Source organism: Salmo trutta, chromosome 23 (assembly GCF_901001165.1).
Source record: "Salmo trutta chromosome 23, fSalTru1.1, whole genome shotgun sequence".
Lineage (NCBI taxonomy): Eukaryota > Metazoa > Chordata > Actinopteri > Salmoniformes > Salmonidae > Salmo > Salmo trutta.
In genome coordinates this window covers 22,921,021-22,936,972 of record NC_042979.1, presented here as the reverse complement: position 1 = coordinate 22,936,972, position 15,952 = coordinate 22,921,021, and the positions used below count along the sequence as shown (strand labels likewise).

Below are 15,952 nucleotides of genomic sequence, written 5' to 3'. Positions count from 1 at the left end.
CTCATTCTTGTGTCAGCTGGTATGGTACATGTGTTCTTTATTATTGTGTTTGAGTGTGTTAGTTCTTATTATGTGTGTTTTTACATGTCAGTAAATCACATTAAAGTAAAAGGCTTTGACTTCATCAAGAGTCTTCAAGACTAACATGTAGTCTATGTCATGCAGTCTGCGTACGGTATCTGTTTGTATGTATGTGTGTACCTGTATGTGTGTCACATTAACAGGCCTTGTCTTTGTGTTGATGTGTCTTCTAGGCTCATGTGGTTCAGCGCTGGCTTGTCCATCAGGACAGTAGTGTGAGCTCTGAGAGGTCGGCCAATCGAGCACGGGGAATATGGTACTATGATGACAGAGTAAATATCATCCGATACACACGCTGTATACTTCAACACTTTCTCTCTATATATCTCTATGGCAGCTCTATGTAGTCGTGGTTTGTGTCGTTGCTTCTTCTTTGGGATCTTCCTCTCGTGATCTCGTGTGGCTTCTTGAGCTCTCTGTGCAACGTATGTGTTGTTGTTGTTGTGATGTGTCTGGGCAGTATAGTTAGGTTTGGTGGTTCTTCGCAATACCATGTATCTATTTTCACCGCTTTCTTCTCTTTATCTCCTTTTCGTAGTACTTGTTTGTCTTTATGTTTGTTTGGTGGACAATTCTTTTCACTGTGGGTGTGCAAGAGTATGTGGTGTTTATTTGGTGCACATTTGTGCGTTCTTGGAGGCCCCTTGTGCTATCTAATAAATAAGCCTCATCCCTAGGTAAACCGTACGTGGACACTCTTTATGTATGTCTGTTTTATAACTCTTTATGAGTGTGCCAAGCACACCGGAAACATTCCCAGAACATTAGCTAAGATTCCTATTACGTTCTAGTTAGGGTTTATCAGAGAATGTTTTTGATAACTGCATTTTTTTAGTAAAAAAGGTTTTAAATTAAATATTCTTGGATTATTCTCCTAACGTTCACTATAATGTTGTACACAACATCTGTAACAACCACCACAGAACATTCTCCCAAAGTTCCCCCAAAGTTCTCCAAGTAATAAATGTTTTCCCAGCAAACCAAAATTGGTTCTGTAAAAGTTCCTAGAATAATTGTTAGTTCACAGCAAATGTTTTCATTACCCAAAAACTGTCCAGTTGTGCTGATGATTATAATGTTTGTATAAAACATTCACCTGATGTTGCGAGAATGTTCCTAGAACACATTTAATCTGTTCTTTAAAGGTTCCCAGAATGTTTCATTAGGTTGTGGGAACAGTCTGGTGAGAACATTGTGGGGACATCACAAAAGATATGTTCCCAAAACACAAAAACTGCCAGTTGTGCAGATGATTCTACAATGTTTCTTTTAGGGTACAAAAAACTTTCACTTGATGTTACAAGAACGTTCCCGGAACACATTCTGTCTGTTCTTTAAAGGTTCCAAGAATGTTTCATTAGGTTGTGTGAACATTGTGGGGAGATGAGAACAGATGGATTCCCAAAACACTACAGTACATTCAGATAATGTTTGTATCACGGTGCAAAAAACATTAATTTGACGTTACAAGAATGTTGACAGAAAAGCCTTTCGGAGATCTTTAAAGGTTCCCAGAACATTTAATTAGGTTGTGGGAACAGTGTGGATACATTACAAGAGATACTGTAGGTTCCTAAAACAGTTGTGATGACATTCATTTAAGTTAGGTTGCACAGAAGATTCCCTTAATGTTGCAAGAATATTATTGTGATATTGACGATAGTTGCAGAGGACATTCCCACAATGTTGCATAATGTTCCACAATTTCCAAAAAAGTCAGTTTTTCTGACATTCATAGTATACAGTATTTGTTTTAGTTTAAAATAATATTCAAATGACGCTCACGCAATATACATTATATCTTGTTGGTGGTCGTCAGAACATTTAAAGAACATTTAGAAAATGATATATTCCATTTTTACAGAATATTACCACAACATTCTCAGCATGCAAATTTGTAGCTCCTTAAAGCATAATGGAATACATCCCCATTATATTTCTCTCCAGATGTAATGGCAATTCGCATTTGAGTACTGTATTGTAGGCCCTACAAGGTGATATACTGTAGACACACAGCATTTTAATTTAATTCGAAGGACATTTGAACAAAAACAACCATATTTTTTACATTTCATATGTTGGCAATCTGCACATTATTTCATCCATAGGAAATTTTAACACACTGTTATAAGTATGCAGCATATGAAGAGGATGGGAACATTTTAATAACTCAAAAATTGTGTTCTGTGATCTGATTCACCTGAAACCCCCCCCACAATGCCACAGTGATCACCGACAACGACGAGACAGCCTATAGGGAGGAGGTCAGAGACCTGGCTGGGTGGTGCCAGAATAACAACCTATCCCTCAACATAACCAAGACTAAGGAGATGATTGTGGACTACAGGAAAAGGAGGACCGAGGACGCCCCCATTCTCATCGACGGGGCTGTAGTGGAGCAGGTTGAGAGCTTCTAGTTCCTTGGTGTCCACATCACCAACAAACTAGAATGGTCCAAACACACCAAGACAGTCGTGAAGAGGGCATGACAACGCCTATTCCCCCTCAGAAAAATAAAAAGATTTGGCATGTGACCTCAGATCCTCAAAAGGTTCTATAGCTGCAACATCGAGAGCATCCTGACTGGTTGCATCACTGCCTGGTACGGCAACTGCTCTGCCTCCGACCGCAAGGCACTACAGAGGGTAGTGCGTATTTCCCAGTACATCACTGGGGCTAAGCTGCCTGCCATCCAGGACCTCTATACCAGGCGGTGTCAGAGGAAGGCCCTAGAAATTGTCAAAGACCCCAGCGACCCCAGTCATAGACTGTTCTCTCTACTACCGCATGGCAAGCGGTACCTGAGTGCCAAGTCTAGGACAAAAAGGCTTCTCAACAGTTTTTACCCCCAAGCCATAAGACTCCTGAACAGGTAATCAAATGGCTACCCGGACTATTTGCATTGTGTGCCCCCCCCCCACCCCAACCCCTCTTTTACGCTGCTGCTACTCTCTGTTTATCATATATGCATAGTCACTTTAACTATACATTCAGTTCATACTTCCTTAGTTGACCCGACCAACCAGTGCCCCCGCACATTGGCTAACCAGGCTATCTGCATTGTGTCCCGCCACCCACCACCCGCCAACCCCTCTTTAACGCTACTGCTACTCTCTGTTTATCATATATGCATAGTCACTTTAACCATATCTACATGTACATACTACCTCAATCAGCCCGAGTAACCGGTGCCTGTATATAGCCTCGCTACTGTTATTTTTCACTATCTTTTTACTGTTGTTTTTATTTCTTTACTTTCCTATTGTTCACCTAATACCTTTTTTGCACTGTTGGTTAGAGCCTGTAAGTTAGCATTTCACTGTAAGGTCTACATCTGTTGTATTCGGCGCACGTGACAAATAAACTTTGATTTGATTTGATTATCCATTGCTGGCACAAAGAGTTAATGATCTGACTGCAGAGCTGAAGATTGCAGGTTTAATCTGACATATTCTTTAACCATGTTTCTTTTGGAGAGAAAAAAAACGATGAAATTGAGGCCCTGATATAATCGACTAAAAGAGAGGATGTCTTTATTTCATCCAGATTCATAAATCCAGCCCGAAAGGCATCCAATATAATTCCTACTTTGAGACGCTTGATATGGTCCTCCCTGTCTTATTTGTCATTATCTGAAAAGCAAAAGTTATCGTAGATCAGCACTCATAGTCTTGGATACCTTGTAAATATGGGCCCAGAAGTACGCAGCATATAAAGAGGATGGGTAAAGTGATGGTGGATAACCCAGTTACCAGTATTTCCCTGGGTATGTCTAAGAAGACAAAAAAAGGAAGCATGTATTTCCTGATTGACCATACTGCCATGGCTATATACTGAAAAATGAGTATGTGAGAGTGCTTCCATGGTGGCACAGAGGTTAAGAGCCCTGGCTTGGGAACTGAACATTGCAGGTTCAAACCCAACATGTCATCTTGAGGTCCTGAAGGTGGTGTGGTGGTCTAGAGCACTGTGTCTCACACAGAGCACTGTGTTTCACTACATACCCTAGTTAGATTCCAGACTGTATCCCAATTGGCCTAGTGTCGTTAGGGTTTGGCCGGGGTAGGCTGTCATTGTAAATAAGAATTCGTTCGTAATTGACTTACCTAGTTAAATAAAATTTTGTAAACATATCAAGTGTAAAGTATTGGAAAGTATTCAGACCCCTTGACCTTTTCCACATTTTGTTACGTTACAGCTTTATTCTAAAATTGATTCAATTGTTTTTCTTAACCTGTCTGGGCCAGTGGGACGCTTGCGTCCCACCCTAATCAACAGGCAGTGGAATCGCGTCGCGCGAAATGCAAAACCTCATAAATGCTATAACTTCAATTTCTCAAACATATGACTATTTTACACCGTTTTATAGATACACCGCTCCTGAATCGAACCACGTTGTCCGATTTCAAAAAGGCTTTACAGCAAAAGCAAAACATTAGATTATGTTAGGAGAGAACCCAGCCAGAAATAATCACACAGCCATTTTCAAAGCAACTAGATGCATCACAAATACCCAAAACACAGCTAAATGCAGCACTAACCTTTGACAATCTTCATCAGATGACAATCCTAGGACATCATGTTACACAATACATGCATTTTTTGTTCGATAAAGTTCATATTTATATATAAAAACAGCATTTTACATCGGCGCGTGACATTCAGAAAATCTTTTCCCTCAAATGCTTCCCGTGAATCAGCGCTACAATTTACAAAATTACTATTCGAAAACATTGTTAAAATGTAATATTGTCATTCAAAGACTTATAGATTAACATGTCTTGAATGCCACTGCTTTGCCAGATTTAAAAATAACTTTACTGGGAAATCACACTTGTGGTATGCCCAGCAAAATAGGCTAGGCTATACATGTTGGAGCCATCTTGGAACGATCAACCATCAAAAATACTATTGTAAATAAAACCTTACCTTTGATTATCTTTATCAGAAAGCACTTCCAGGATTCCCAGGTCCATAACAAATGTAGTTTTGTTCGAAAAAGTTAATCATTTATGTCCCAATTGTTAGCGCGCTCCGAAGGCTACTGAAAATGTACCGTGATGAGTCGGACTTGTCGTCACGAATGTACCAAAAAAAAATATTTAAGTTCGTTCAAACATGTCAAACGTTGTATAACATAAATCTTTAGGGCCTTTTTCAACCAGAGCTTCAATAATATTCCATGGGGACGTTTGCATTGTTGTTCAAAACGTTTCGAAAGGGGAGGGTAGCCATGGGCGGCCGCGTCATAATGGTAAATGGCCCTCCACCTGTGACCACTTACCACAGCCTCTCTTTCAGTCAGTTTTGATAGTAGGAGACTCAAACCACTTTGTAAAGACTGGGGACATCTAGTGGAAGCCTTAGGAAGTGCTAAATGATTCATAAGCCCCTGTGTGTTTCAATGGCAAATGTTTGAAGTGATAGATGCTTGTCCTAGGTCCCAAGAAACAAAGAGATCTTCTGTTGAATCTGACAATTAATCTGGATGGTTGTACAGTCGTCTCAAATAAAACTGTGAAGGACCTCGGCGTTACTCTGGACCCTGATCTCTCTTTTGAAGAACATATCAAGACTGCTTCAAGGACAGCTTTTTTCCATCTACGTAACATTGCAAAAATCAGAAACTTTCTGTCCAAAAATGACGCAGAAAAATTAATCCATGCTTTTGTTACTTCTAGGCTCGACTACTGCAATGCTCTACTTTCCGGCTACCCGGATAAAGCACTAAACAAACTTCAGTTAGTGCTAAATACGGCTGCTAGAATCCTGACTAGAACCAAAAAATTTGATCATATTACTCCAGTGCTAGCTTCCCTACACTGGCTTCCTGTTAAGGCAAGGGCTGATTTCAAGGTTTTACTGCTAACCTACAAAGCATTACATGGGCTTGCTCCTACCTATCTTTCCGATTTGGTCCTGCCGTACATACCTACACGTACGCTACGGTCACAAGACGCAGGCCTCCTAATTGTCCCTAGAATTTCTAAGCAAACGGCTGGAGGTAGGGCTTTCTCCTATAGAGCTCCATTTTTATGGAATGGTCTGCCTACCCATGTGAGAGACGCAGACTCAGTCTCAACCTTTAAGTCTTTACTGAAGACTTATCTCTTCAGTAGGTCCTATGATTAAGTATAGTCTGGCCCAGGAGTGTGAAGGTGAACGGAAAGGCTGGAGCAACGAACCGCCCTTGCTGTCTCTGCCTTATCGGTTCCCCTCTTCCCACTGGGATTCTCTGCCTCTAACCCTTTTACAGGGGCTGAGTCACTGACTTACTGGTGTTCTTCCATGCCGTCCATGGGAGGGGTGCGTCACTTGAGTAGGTTGAGCCACTGACGTGGTCTTCCTGTCTGGGTTGGCGCCCCCCCCTTGGGTTGTGCCGTGGCGGACATCTTTGTGGGCTATACTCGGCCTTGTCTTCGGACGGTAAGTTGGTGGTTGTAGATATCCCTCTAGTGGTGTGGGGGCTGTGCTTTGGCAAAGTGGGTGGGGTTATATCCTGCCTGTTTGGCCCTGTCCGGGGGTATCATCGGATGGGGCCACAGTGTCTTCTGATCCCTCCTGTCTCAGCCTCCAGTATTTATGCTGCAGTAGTTTATGTGTCGGGGGGCTAGGGTCAGTCTGTTACATCTGGAGTATTCTCTTGTCTTATCCGGTGTCCTGTGTGAATGTAAATATGCTCTCTCTAATTCTCTTTCTTTCTTTCTTTCTCTCGGAGGACCTGAGCCCTAGGACTACCTGGCATGATGACTCCTTGCTGTCCCCAGTCCACCTGGCCATGCTGCTGCTCCAGTTTCAACTGTTCTGCCTGCGGCTACGGAACCCTGACCTGTTCACCGGACGTGCTTGTTGCACCCTCGACAATTACTATGATTATTATTATTTGACCATGCTGGTCATTTACGAACATTTTAACATCTTGACCATGTTCTGTTATAATATCCACCCGGCACAGCCAGAAGAGGACTGGCCACCCCTCATAGCCTGGTTCCTCTCTAGGTTTCTTCCTAGGTTTTTGGCCTTTCTCAGGAGTTTTTCCTAGGGAGTTTTTCCCAGCCACCGTGCTTCTTTCACATGCATTGCTTGCTGTTTGGGGTTTTAGGCTGGGTTTCTGTACAGCACTTTGAGATTTCAGCTGATGTACGAAGGGCTATATAAATAAATTTGATTTGATTTGATTTGATATCCACACATCAGATTTCAGTTTCCTGTCAGGATTTGTCTCAGGGTTTTGACTGCCATATGAGTTCTGTTATACTCACAGACACCATTCAAACAGTTTTAGAAACTTTAGGGTGTTTGCTATCCAAATCAAACAATTATATGCATATTCTAGTTACTGGGCAGGAGTAGTAACCAGATTAAATCGGGTTCGTTTTTTATCCGGCCGTGCAAATACTGCCCCCTATCCCCAACAGGTTTTAATCAATCTACATACAATAACCCAAAGCAAAGCAAAAGGATGATCTCAAGGATGATCAATGGAAACAGGATGCACCTGAGCTCAATTTCGAGTACTTATGTAAATCAGGTATTTCTGTTTTATTATTTTAATACGCTTACAACATTGTCTAAAAACCTGTTTTCACTTTGTCATTATGAGGTATTGTGTGTAGATTGCTGAGGATTTTTTTTTTTTAATCCATTTTAGAATAAGGCTATAACGTAACGAAATGTGTAAAATGTCAAGGGGTCTGAATACTTTCCGAAGGCACTGTATATCAAATGAACATGTATTTTCTGATGTCCTCACAATGTTCTCACCAGACTGTTCCCACAACCTAATGAAACATTCTGGGAACCTTTAAAGAACAGATTAAATGTGTTCTAGGGACGTTCTTGCAACATCACGTAAATGTTTTTTTCAAACAGTCTATAATCATCACCACGACTGGACAGTGTTTGTCTTATTAGAACATTTCCGCGACCTAACTAATGTTCTGGGAACTTTCACAGAACCGATTTTTGTTTGCTGGGTGTGCTGTCCTGTCGACCACTCCTATGTATGAGTGTGTTTGAGTTAAAGTGAAGAATTTCTCAACATCTGACATTGACTTGACCCTTTAGAATATTTGTATTTACTTTAAGAGCCCACTCACTGCAGTGTACACATCTTTACATCCACTCACCTTGAATCACATACATTTCTTCTTCCAAATGAACGTAATCCATTCAACTCCAGTAGAGCCCTGTATATGCACACACCCTCTGGAAACAGATTTTCCTTCTAGAAGGAAAATAAATGGCCTTGGTAGGGCAGACAGATTTGTGGACTGCACAGGTAAAGACTACACATGCACATACAGCCTCACCCGTACACTACAGAGCATTGTGATAGCACTGGAGAGAAGCAAGCAGCTAAACACAGCGATATGATACAGTATTAGATTCCTCCACAGATATGAGATTAAAGGCTTTAATTGAATCTGCGTTAACACGGACATGTCCTCTCTCTGATCTCTCAACCCTCCTCTCTTCCACTGGCCGTCACTGAAGGAATACTTGTGATATGTCACGCCATACTGCAGCATGCCATGATTACACAGCATCACATCAATATGACACAAGAGGGACACAGTGATCTGAGGAAAAGCAGGGAAGGGAGGGGGAGAAGGAGGGAGGGAAGAGAGATGGAGGGTGTGAGAGAATGAGGCAGGGAGCCTGCCATGCCAGGGAATAAGAGAGAGAGTGCAAGAGGGAAAATTAGATAAAGAGAGAGAGGGCTGGGGGCACGTGAGCGATGGGAAGGCGGCGTGCTGAGTGTAAATCACCATGTTTGGCTTGAGGATCTAATTATTGAGTAAAATTGATGCACCGACTGCATATGACAATTACAAATGAACAGACAGGGCTGGGATGCATTGATTTAAACTGACCGCATATCACAGACAGGGGAGAGGGGGATGGAAATGAGGATGGAGAAAAGGATGGCGGGGAAGGTGGAGAGAGGGATGGAGGGGAAGGTGGAGAGAGGGATGGAGAGAGGGACATGAGAAGGAAAATCGATTTGTGCCTCACAGCGTAAGCACAAGCACCAGTTGACAGAATGTGATTGCAAAGCAGTTCTGCAGTCATTTCCATTTCTAGGAATATATGAAAACACACACGCACACACACACACACACACACACACACACACACACACACACACACACACTTTCAAGCACAATCATGCGCAAACACAAGCGTTGATTGACCCATACCCCCCCCCCCCCCAGACAATCATGTTAAGAAACACACATTGAAGATCATAGATTCACTTATCAATCCATTCAGAGACTGATGGAGACTGGGGGAGGTGGTCGTCTGGAGACGTTATCCTCAGTATTCTGCTCACATATGGCCTACTTAGAAGGAGCAGAAACATCCATCGTATCAATCAACAGCTGTGAAATCCCATAACAAGATGGCCGAAGGGCCGCAGAATGAAAATCGGAGCATAAAAATGCTGAACATTTGCCGACAAGTTGGCATGGGCACTCAGAGCTGCAGCATGAGGCTTCGCATGTGAAAACATCCTACATGTAGTATAATATTGGTTTGTTACAGGGGAACCTTGACTCAGTGACATAGGTCTTCCAAATGTCCTCCGTCAACTCACAGAACAGAGGGTGGGGTCTAAGATGACAAGGTGTTAAATACATACGGTTGAAGTCGGAAGTTTACATAGATTTAGGTTGGAGTCATTAAAACTCGTTTTTCAACCACTCCACAAATGTCTTGTTAACAAACTATAGTTTTGGCAAGTCGGATAGCACATCTACTTTGTGCATGACACAAGTAATTTTTCCAACAATTGTTTACAGACAGATTATTTCACTTATAATTCACTGTATCACAATTCCAGTGGGTCAGAAGTTTACATGCACTAAGTTGACTGTGCCTTTAAACAGCTTGGAAAATTCCAGAAAATGATGTCATTGTCATGGCTTTAGGAGCTTGTGATAGGCTAATTGACATCATTTGAGTCAATTGGAGGTGTACCTGTGGATTTATTTCAAGGCCTACCTTCAAACCCAGTGCCTCTTTGCTTCACATCATGAGAAAATCAAAAGAAATCAGTCAAGACCTCAGAAAAAAATGTGTAGACCTCCACAAGTCTGGTTCATCCTTGGGAGCAATTTCCAAACGCCTGAAGGTACCACATTCATCTGTACAAACAATATTATGCAACTATAAACACCATGGGACCATGCAGCCGTCATACCGCTGTCACGACTTCTACCGAAGTCGATGCCCCTCCTTGTTCGGGTGGTGTTCGGCGGTCGACGTCACCGGTCTTCTAGCCATCATTGATCAGTTTTTCATTTTCCATTGGTTTTGTCTTGTCTTCCTACACACCTGGTTCCAATCCCATTCATTACATGTTGTGTATTTAACCCTCTGTTTCCCCTCATGTCCTTGTCAGTGATTGTTCGTATATTATGTACTCGTGTATTTTGTATTGGTGTGCGACGGGTTACTTTTACCCATGTTATTTTTGTACGTTGGTTTTGGAGTTTGTTTTTTGTTAATAAAACTACTCCAGTTTAACCAAGTTGGTTTCTCCTGCGCCTGACTTCCCTGCCACCTACACACACGACTATGACAACCGCTCAGGAAGGGGACGCATTCTGTCTCCTAAAGATGAACGTACTTTGGTGCGAAAAGTGCAAATCAATCCCAGAACAACAGCAAAGGACCTTGTGAAGATGCTGGAGGAAACAGGTACAAAAGTATCTATATCCACAGTAAAACGAGTCCTATATCGACATAACCTGAAAGGCCGCTCAGCAAGGAAGAAGCCACTGCTCCAAAACCGCCATAAAAAAGACAGACTACAGTTTGCAACTGCACATGGGGACAAAGATTGTACTTTTGGAGAAATGTCCTCACAAATTGAACTGTTTGGCCATAATGACCAACGTTATGTTCGGAGGAAAAAGGGGGAGGCTTGCAAGCTGAAGAACATCATCCCAACCGTGAAGCACGGGGGTGGTAGCATCATGTTGTGGGTGCTTTTCTGCAGAGGGGACTGGTGCACTTCACAAAATAGATGGCATAATGAGGGAAGAAAATGATGTGGATATATTGAAGCAACATCTCAAGACATCAGTCAAGAAGTTAAAGCTTGGTCGCAAATGGGTCTTCAAATGCACAATGACCCCAAGCATACTTCCAAAGTTGTGGCAAAATGGCTTAAGGACAAGAAAGTCAAGGTATTGGAGTGGCCATCACAAAGCGCTGCCCTCAATCCCATAGAAAATGTGTAGGCAGAACTGTAAACGCGTGTGCGAGCAACGAGGCTTACAAACCTGACTCAGTTACACCAGCTCTGTCAGGAGGAATGGGCCAAAATTCACCCAACTTATTGTGGGAAGTTTGTGGAAGGCTACCCGAAACCCAAGTTAAACAATTTAAAGGCAATGCTACCAAATATTAATTGAGTGTATGTAAACTTCTGATCCACTGAGAATGTGATGAAAGAAATAAAAGCTGAAATAATTCATTCTCTCTGCTATTATTCTGACATTTCACATTCTTAAAATAAAGTGGTGATCCTAACTGACCTAAGACAGGGAGTTTTTACTAGGATTTAATGTCAGGAACTGTGAAAAACTGAGTTTAAATGTATTTGACTAAGGTGTATGTAAACTTCCGACTTCAACTGTAGATCATATTAACTCTCAGGCTACCCCTTAGTTACTTTAGGTCAGAATGAGATAATAGAAAAAGCCTTAAAATGGTGGAACTGATCATGCATATCGGATGTGAATCCAATATACGCTCATTGGCCAGTTTATTAGGTACACTTATTTAGTAACGGGTCAGACCCGCTCGTTGCCTCCAGAACATTCTGAATTCTTTGGGGCATTCTAAAAGTTGTCGTAAATGTTACTCAGGGATGTTGGTCCATGCTGAAGCGATGGTATCACTCAGTTGCTGTAGATTGGACGGCGGTACATTCAAGCTATGAACAGCCTGTTCTCTCATCCCCTCTTCTGCAATTGCCCATTCATAACAGGGATCAACGAGTTGTGCATTCAGAGATGCCGTTCTGCGCACCACTGTTGTACTGCACCGTTTATTTGTCTGTTTGTGTCCCACCTTTTCACTTGCACGATTCTTGCCATTCTCCTTTGACCTCTCTCTTTTCGCCCACAGGACTGCCACTGACTGGATGTTTTTTTGTTTGTCACACCATTCTCGATAAACCCTAGACGTTGTCGTGCATAAAAAGCTCAGGAGGGAAGCCATTTCTGAGCTACTGGATTAGGTGCACCTGGCACCAACGATCATACCACGCTCCAAGTCGCTTAGGTCACTCGTTTTGCCCATTCTAATGTTAAATCGAACAGTAACTGAATTCTTCGATGGCTGTCTGCCTGCTTTATATAGCAAGCCATGGCCACGTGACTCACTGTCTGTAGGAGCGATACATTTTCATGAGGGGGTGATTTACCTAATAAACTGGCCGGTGAGTTTATATTCTACTTCCTATTTGAAATATATCAGAAATATATTTCAGTACTCATGTGTGCGCAATACATATTTATAGATTTTCAATTGTACAAATGAAGTGTGTATGAGGGAGGACACATTATATCTTGGTAATAGCAGCTTATCTAACACATTACCTGAGACTTAATGAAAATACACACACTGCATAGTGTTAGTTTTATGCTGGGAAGACCTCAGCCTGGATCCATCATCCATACATTACTGAGGAAGAGAGAGAGAGAGCGAGGAGAGGGGGAGTGGGAGATAGGAGCAGCTTACACCCCCTCCCACTGGGATTGCACACAGTAGATAGATAGATAGATAGATAGATAGATAGATAGATAGATAGATAGATAGATAGATAGATAGATAGATAGATAGATAGATAGATAGAGAGTGTGTATGTTAAGGCCACAAGGAAAAGAAGATAAAAGGTAGATAAAGGGATGCAGAGAGATGGGTCGCAGGGAGAAACAGGATGGTGATAGAGGGGAGTGGTATAGAGGTAGAGAAAAATGGGTGGGAAAGAGAAGCAAAGAGCAGAGGAAAATGTCTTCTACACTCTTAGAAAAAAGGGTTCCAAAAGGGTTTCCATAGGAGAACCTTTTTTGGGTCCAGGTAGAAACCTTTTTGGTTCCATGTAAAACCCTCTGTAGCTGTGTGGCTGGAGGTGAGTAGGCACACTGTATAGAATCTATATAATACTTGTCCTCAAGGCGGAGACTGCATGCTGGACTACAGTATTAGGCAGCCATGTTAGAATCTCCCTGTCTGGCTGATCATGGTGGCAGAGTTGAACACATCATTTTCACAGAGGCTTTAGAAGTCAGACAGCATGTTCTCTGCTATGGATAGCTGCCAAACTCCTAGTGAGGGGCAGCCTCACCCGTTTGGATTGTCAGCCATTTTTAGACTCTCAGACAGCAGAATACTGAGTAGTTTCGAAGAATAGACTGATATTGAAGAATGTCTCTGACTTACTATTGTAGATCATGGATGACCAAGCAGCTGTTATACTGTTATGCCTATGTTTTTTTTTGTTTGTTTTTTTCAGAAAATAGAATTGCTTAATGTTAACTTTTTTGTCTCGTGTTAGCCCTGGAATGTACAACCACACTAATTTTCTGTCTCTCACTTCTCTCTCTCTCTCTCTCTCTCTCTCTCTCTCTCTCTCTCTCTATTTATCTTTGTCATTGTCTATCTCTGAATGTGTTCTCTTCCCCTCCAGGCGGATGCTGCCACCAGTTTCCTCCGTGCGGCCCGTTCAGGGAACCTGGACAAGGCTCTTGACCACATCAAGAATGGAATAGACATCAACACATCCAATCAGGTACATCAGAGATCCCTCATGCTGCCCAAGTTCCCTGTCTGGTACGCAGGCAAGAGAGTCAATGTGTTGTCTCGTAAAACATTTATTTAATCAGACTTTATGAATATGAAATTATAGATGTGGTTTTCATAGATGACATTATTTGTTTTCGGCCAAACACAATCATTAACAGTCAAGTCTAGCCTAGATAAACGTGTAGGTCATTGTCTCTCTCTGTGTGTGTGTGTGTGTGTGTGTGTGTGTGTGTGTGTGTGTGTGTGTGTGTGTGTGTGTGTGTGTGTGTGTGTGTGTGTGTGTGTGTGTGTGTGTGTGTGTGTGTGTGTGTGTGTATAACCATGTCACCACATTGCCCCCTGTGTTCCTGTGTCATGCTACTCCAGCCGTGTTTACTGTGGCACTAATTCCAGTCATTCACAACCTTAATGAAAAAATATATATAATTAGCCACATATCCAGACCCTCTCTCTTCTCCTCCCACTCCTCTCCTCAATCTGTCCCATGGCACCTTGTTGCATCATAAGAGAAGCACAATGTTTAAATAACATCACATGTAAAGAATAGCTAAGCATGTAGTTTTATTTCCTGTTTTGAACATACAAATGTGTTACATTTGTGAGTGAACGCAAGCTCAAGTTGAAGTGAATCCGTTATGTATTTTTCATCAGTACTTTGGTGAATGGAAGGGAGTTCAGTTTGTACACATAAACACTTAGGGCAGCTTGGGGAATGCACACCCACTCTGTAAGCCTACAGCCTGCAGCCTGCTACTGCAACCCCTCAGCACCATTCACAGAAACAACCATGGCACCAAGCCGACAATAAAACTAATACCACTATCTCTACACCAGATAATACTGCCACTATAATAATACCACTGCTGGCTAAGGCTAGAATCAGAGGTAGAGCTATCATACAAGTGAGGATGTATGCTTTAGTGTGCATTCATTGCTGCATGTGTGTATACACTGCCTTCGGAAAGTATTCAGACCCCTTCCCTTTTTCCACATTCTGTTATGTTACATCCTTGTTCTAAAATCGATTTTTTTTAAATTCCCCTCATCAATCTACACACAAAACCCCATAATGACAAAGCAAAAAAAAAGTAGAAATGTTTTGCAAATGTATTAAAGATAAAAATCAGATACCTGATTTACATAAGTATTCAGACCCTTTGCTATGAGAATCAAAATTGAGCTCAGGTGCATTCATCATCCTTGATGTTTCTACAACTTCATTGGAGTCTACCTGTGGTAAATTCAATTGATTGGACATGATTTGGAAAGGCACACACCTGTCTATATAAGGTCCCAGTTGACAGTGCATGTCCGAGCAAAAACCAAGCCATGAGGTCGAAGGAATTGTCCATAGAGCTCCAAGACAGGATTGTGTTGAGGCCCAGATCTGGGGAAATGTACCAAAACATTTCTGCATCATTGAAGGTCCCAAAGAACACCATAGCCTCCATCATTCTTAAATGGAAGAAGTTTGGAACAACCAAGACTTTTTCTAGAGCAATCGGCGGAGAAGGGCCTTGGTCAGGGAGGTGACCAAGAACCCGATAGTCACTCTGACCGAGCTCCAGACTTCCTCTGTGGAGATGGGAGAACCTTCCAGAAGGACAATCATCTCCGCAGCACCCCAACAATCAGGCCTTTATGGTAGAGTGGCCAGACGGAAGCCACTCCTCAGTAAAAAGCATGTGACGGCCCGCTTGGAGTTTGCCAAAAGGCACCTAAAGGACTCTCAGACCATGAGAAACAAGCTTGTCTGGTCTGATGAGACCAAGATTGAACTCTTTGGCCTGAATGCCAAGCGTCACGTCTGGAAGAAACTTGGCACCCTCCCGACGGCGAAGCATGGTGGTGGTAGCATCATGCTGTGGGGATGTTTTTCAGCGGCAGGGACTGAGAGACTAGTCAGGATCGAGGGACAGATGAATGGATCAAAATACAGAAAGATCCTTGATGAAGACTACCTCAGACTGGGGCGAAGGTTTACTTTCCAACAGGACAACGACCCTAAGCACACAGCCAAGACAACGCTATAGTGGCTTCAGGACAA

General features: G+C 42.3%; 1 protein-coding gene across 9 annotated transcripts in view; it reads left to right on the top strand.

Moving 5' to 3' along the window:
* Nucleotides 1-15,952, top strand: part of LOC115159615 (ankyrin-1) — a 108,850-nt gene that overhangs the window by 66,200 nt on the left and 26,698 nt on the right. For 5 of the 9 annotated variants that reach the window (XM_029709496.1, XM_029709497.1, XM_029709500.1 and 2 more), the window contains exons 2-3: nucleotides 255-353; nucleotides 13,790-13,891. In XM_029709496.1, coding sequence (XP_029565356.1) covers nucleotides 255-353; nucleotides 13,790-13,891 — 201 coding nt within the window. Of the gene's footprint in view, nucleotides 1-254; nucleotides 354-13,789; nucleotides 13,892-15,952 lie in introns of those variants that run through there. The other 4 variants (XM_029709502.1, XM_029709501.1, XM_029709504.1 and 1 more) reach the window with 2 other exon arrangements.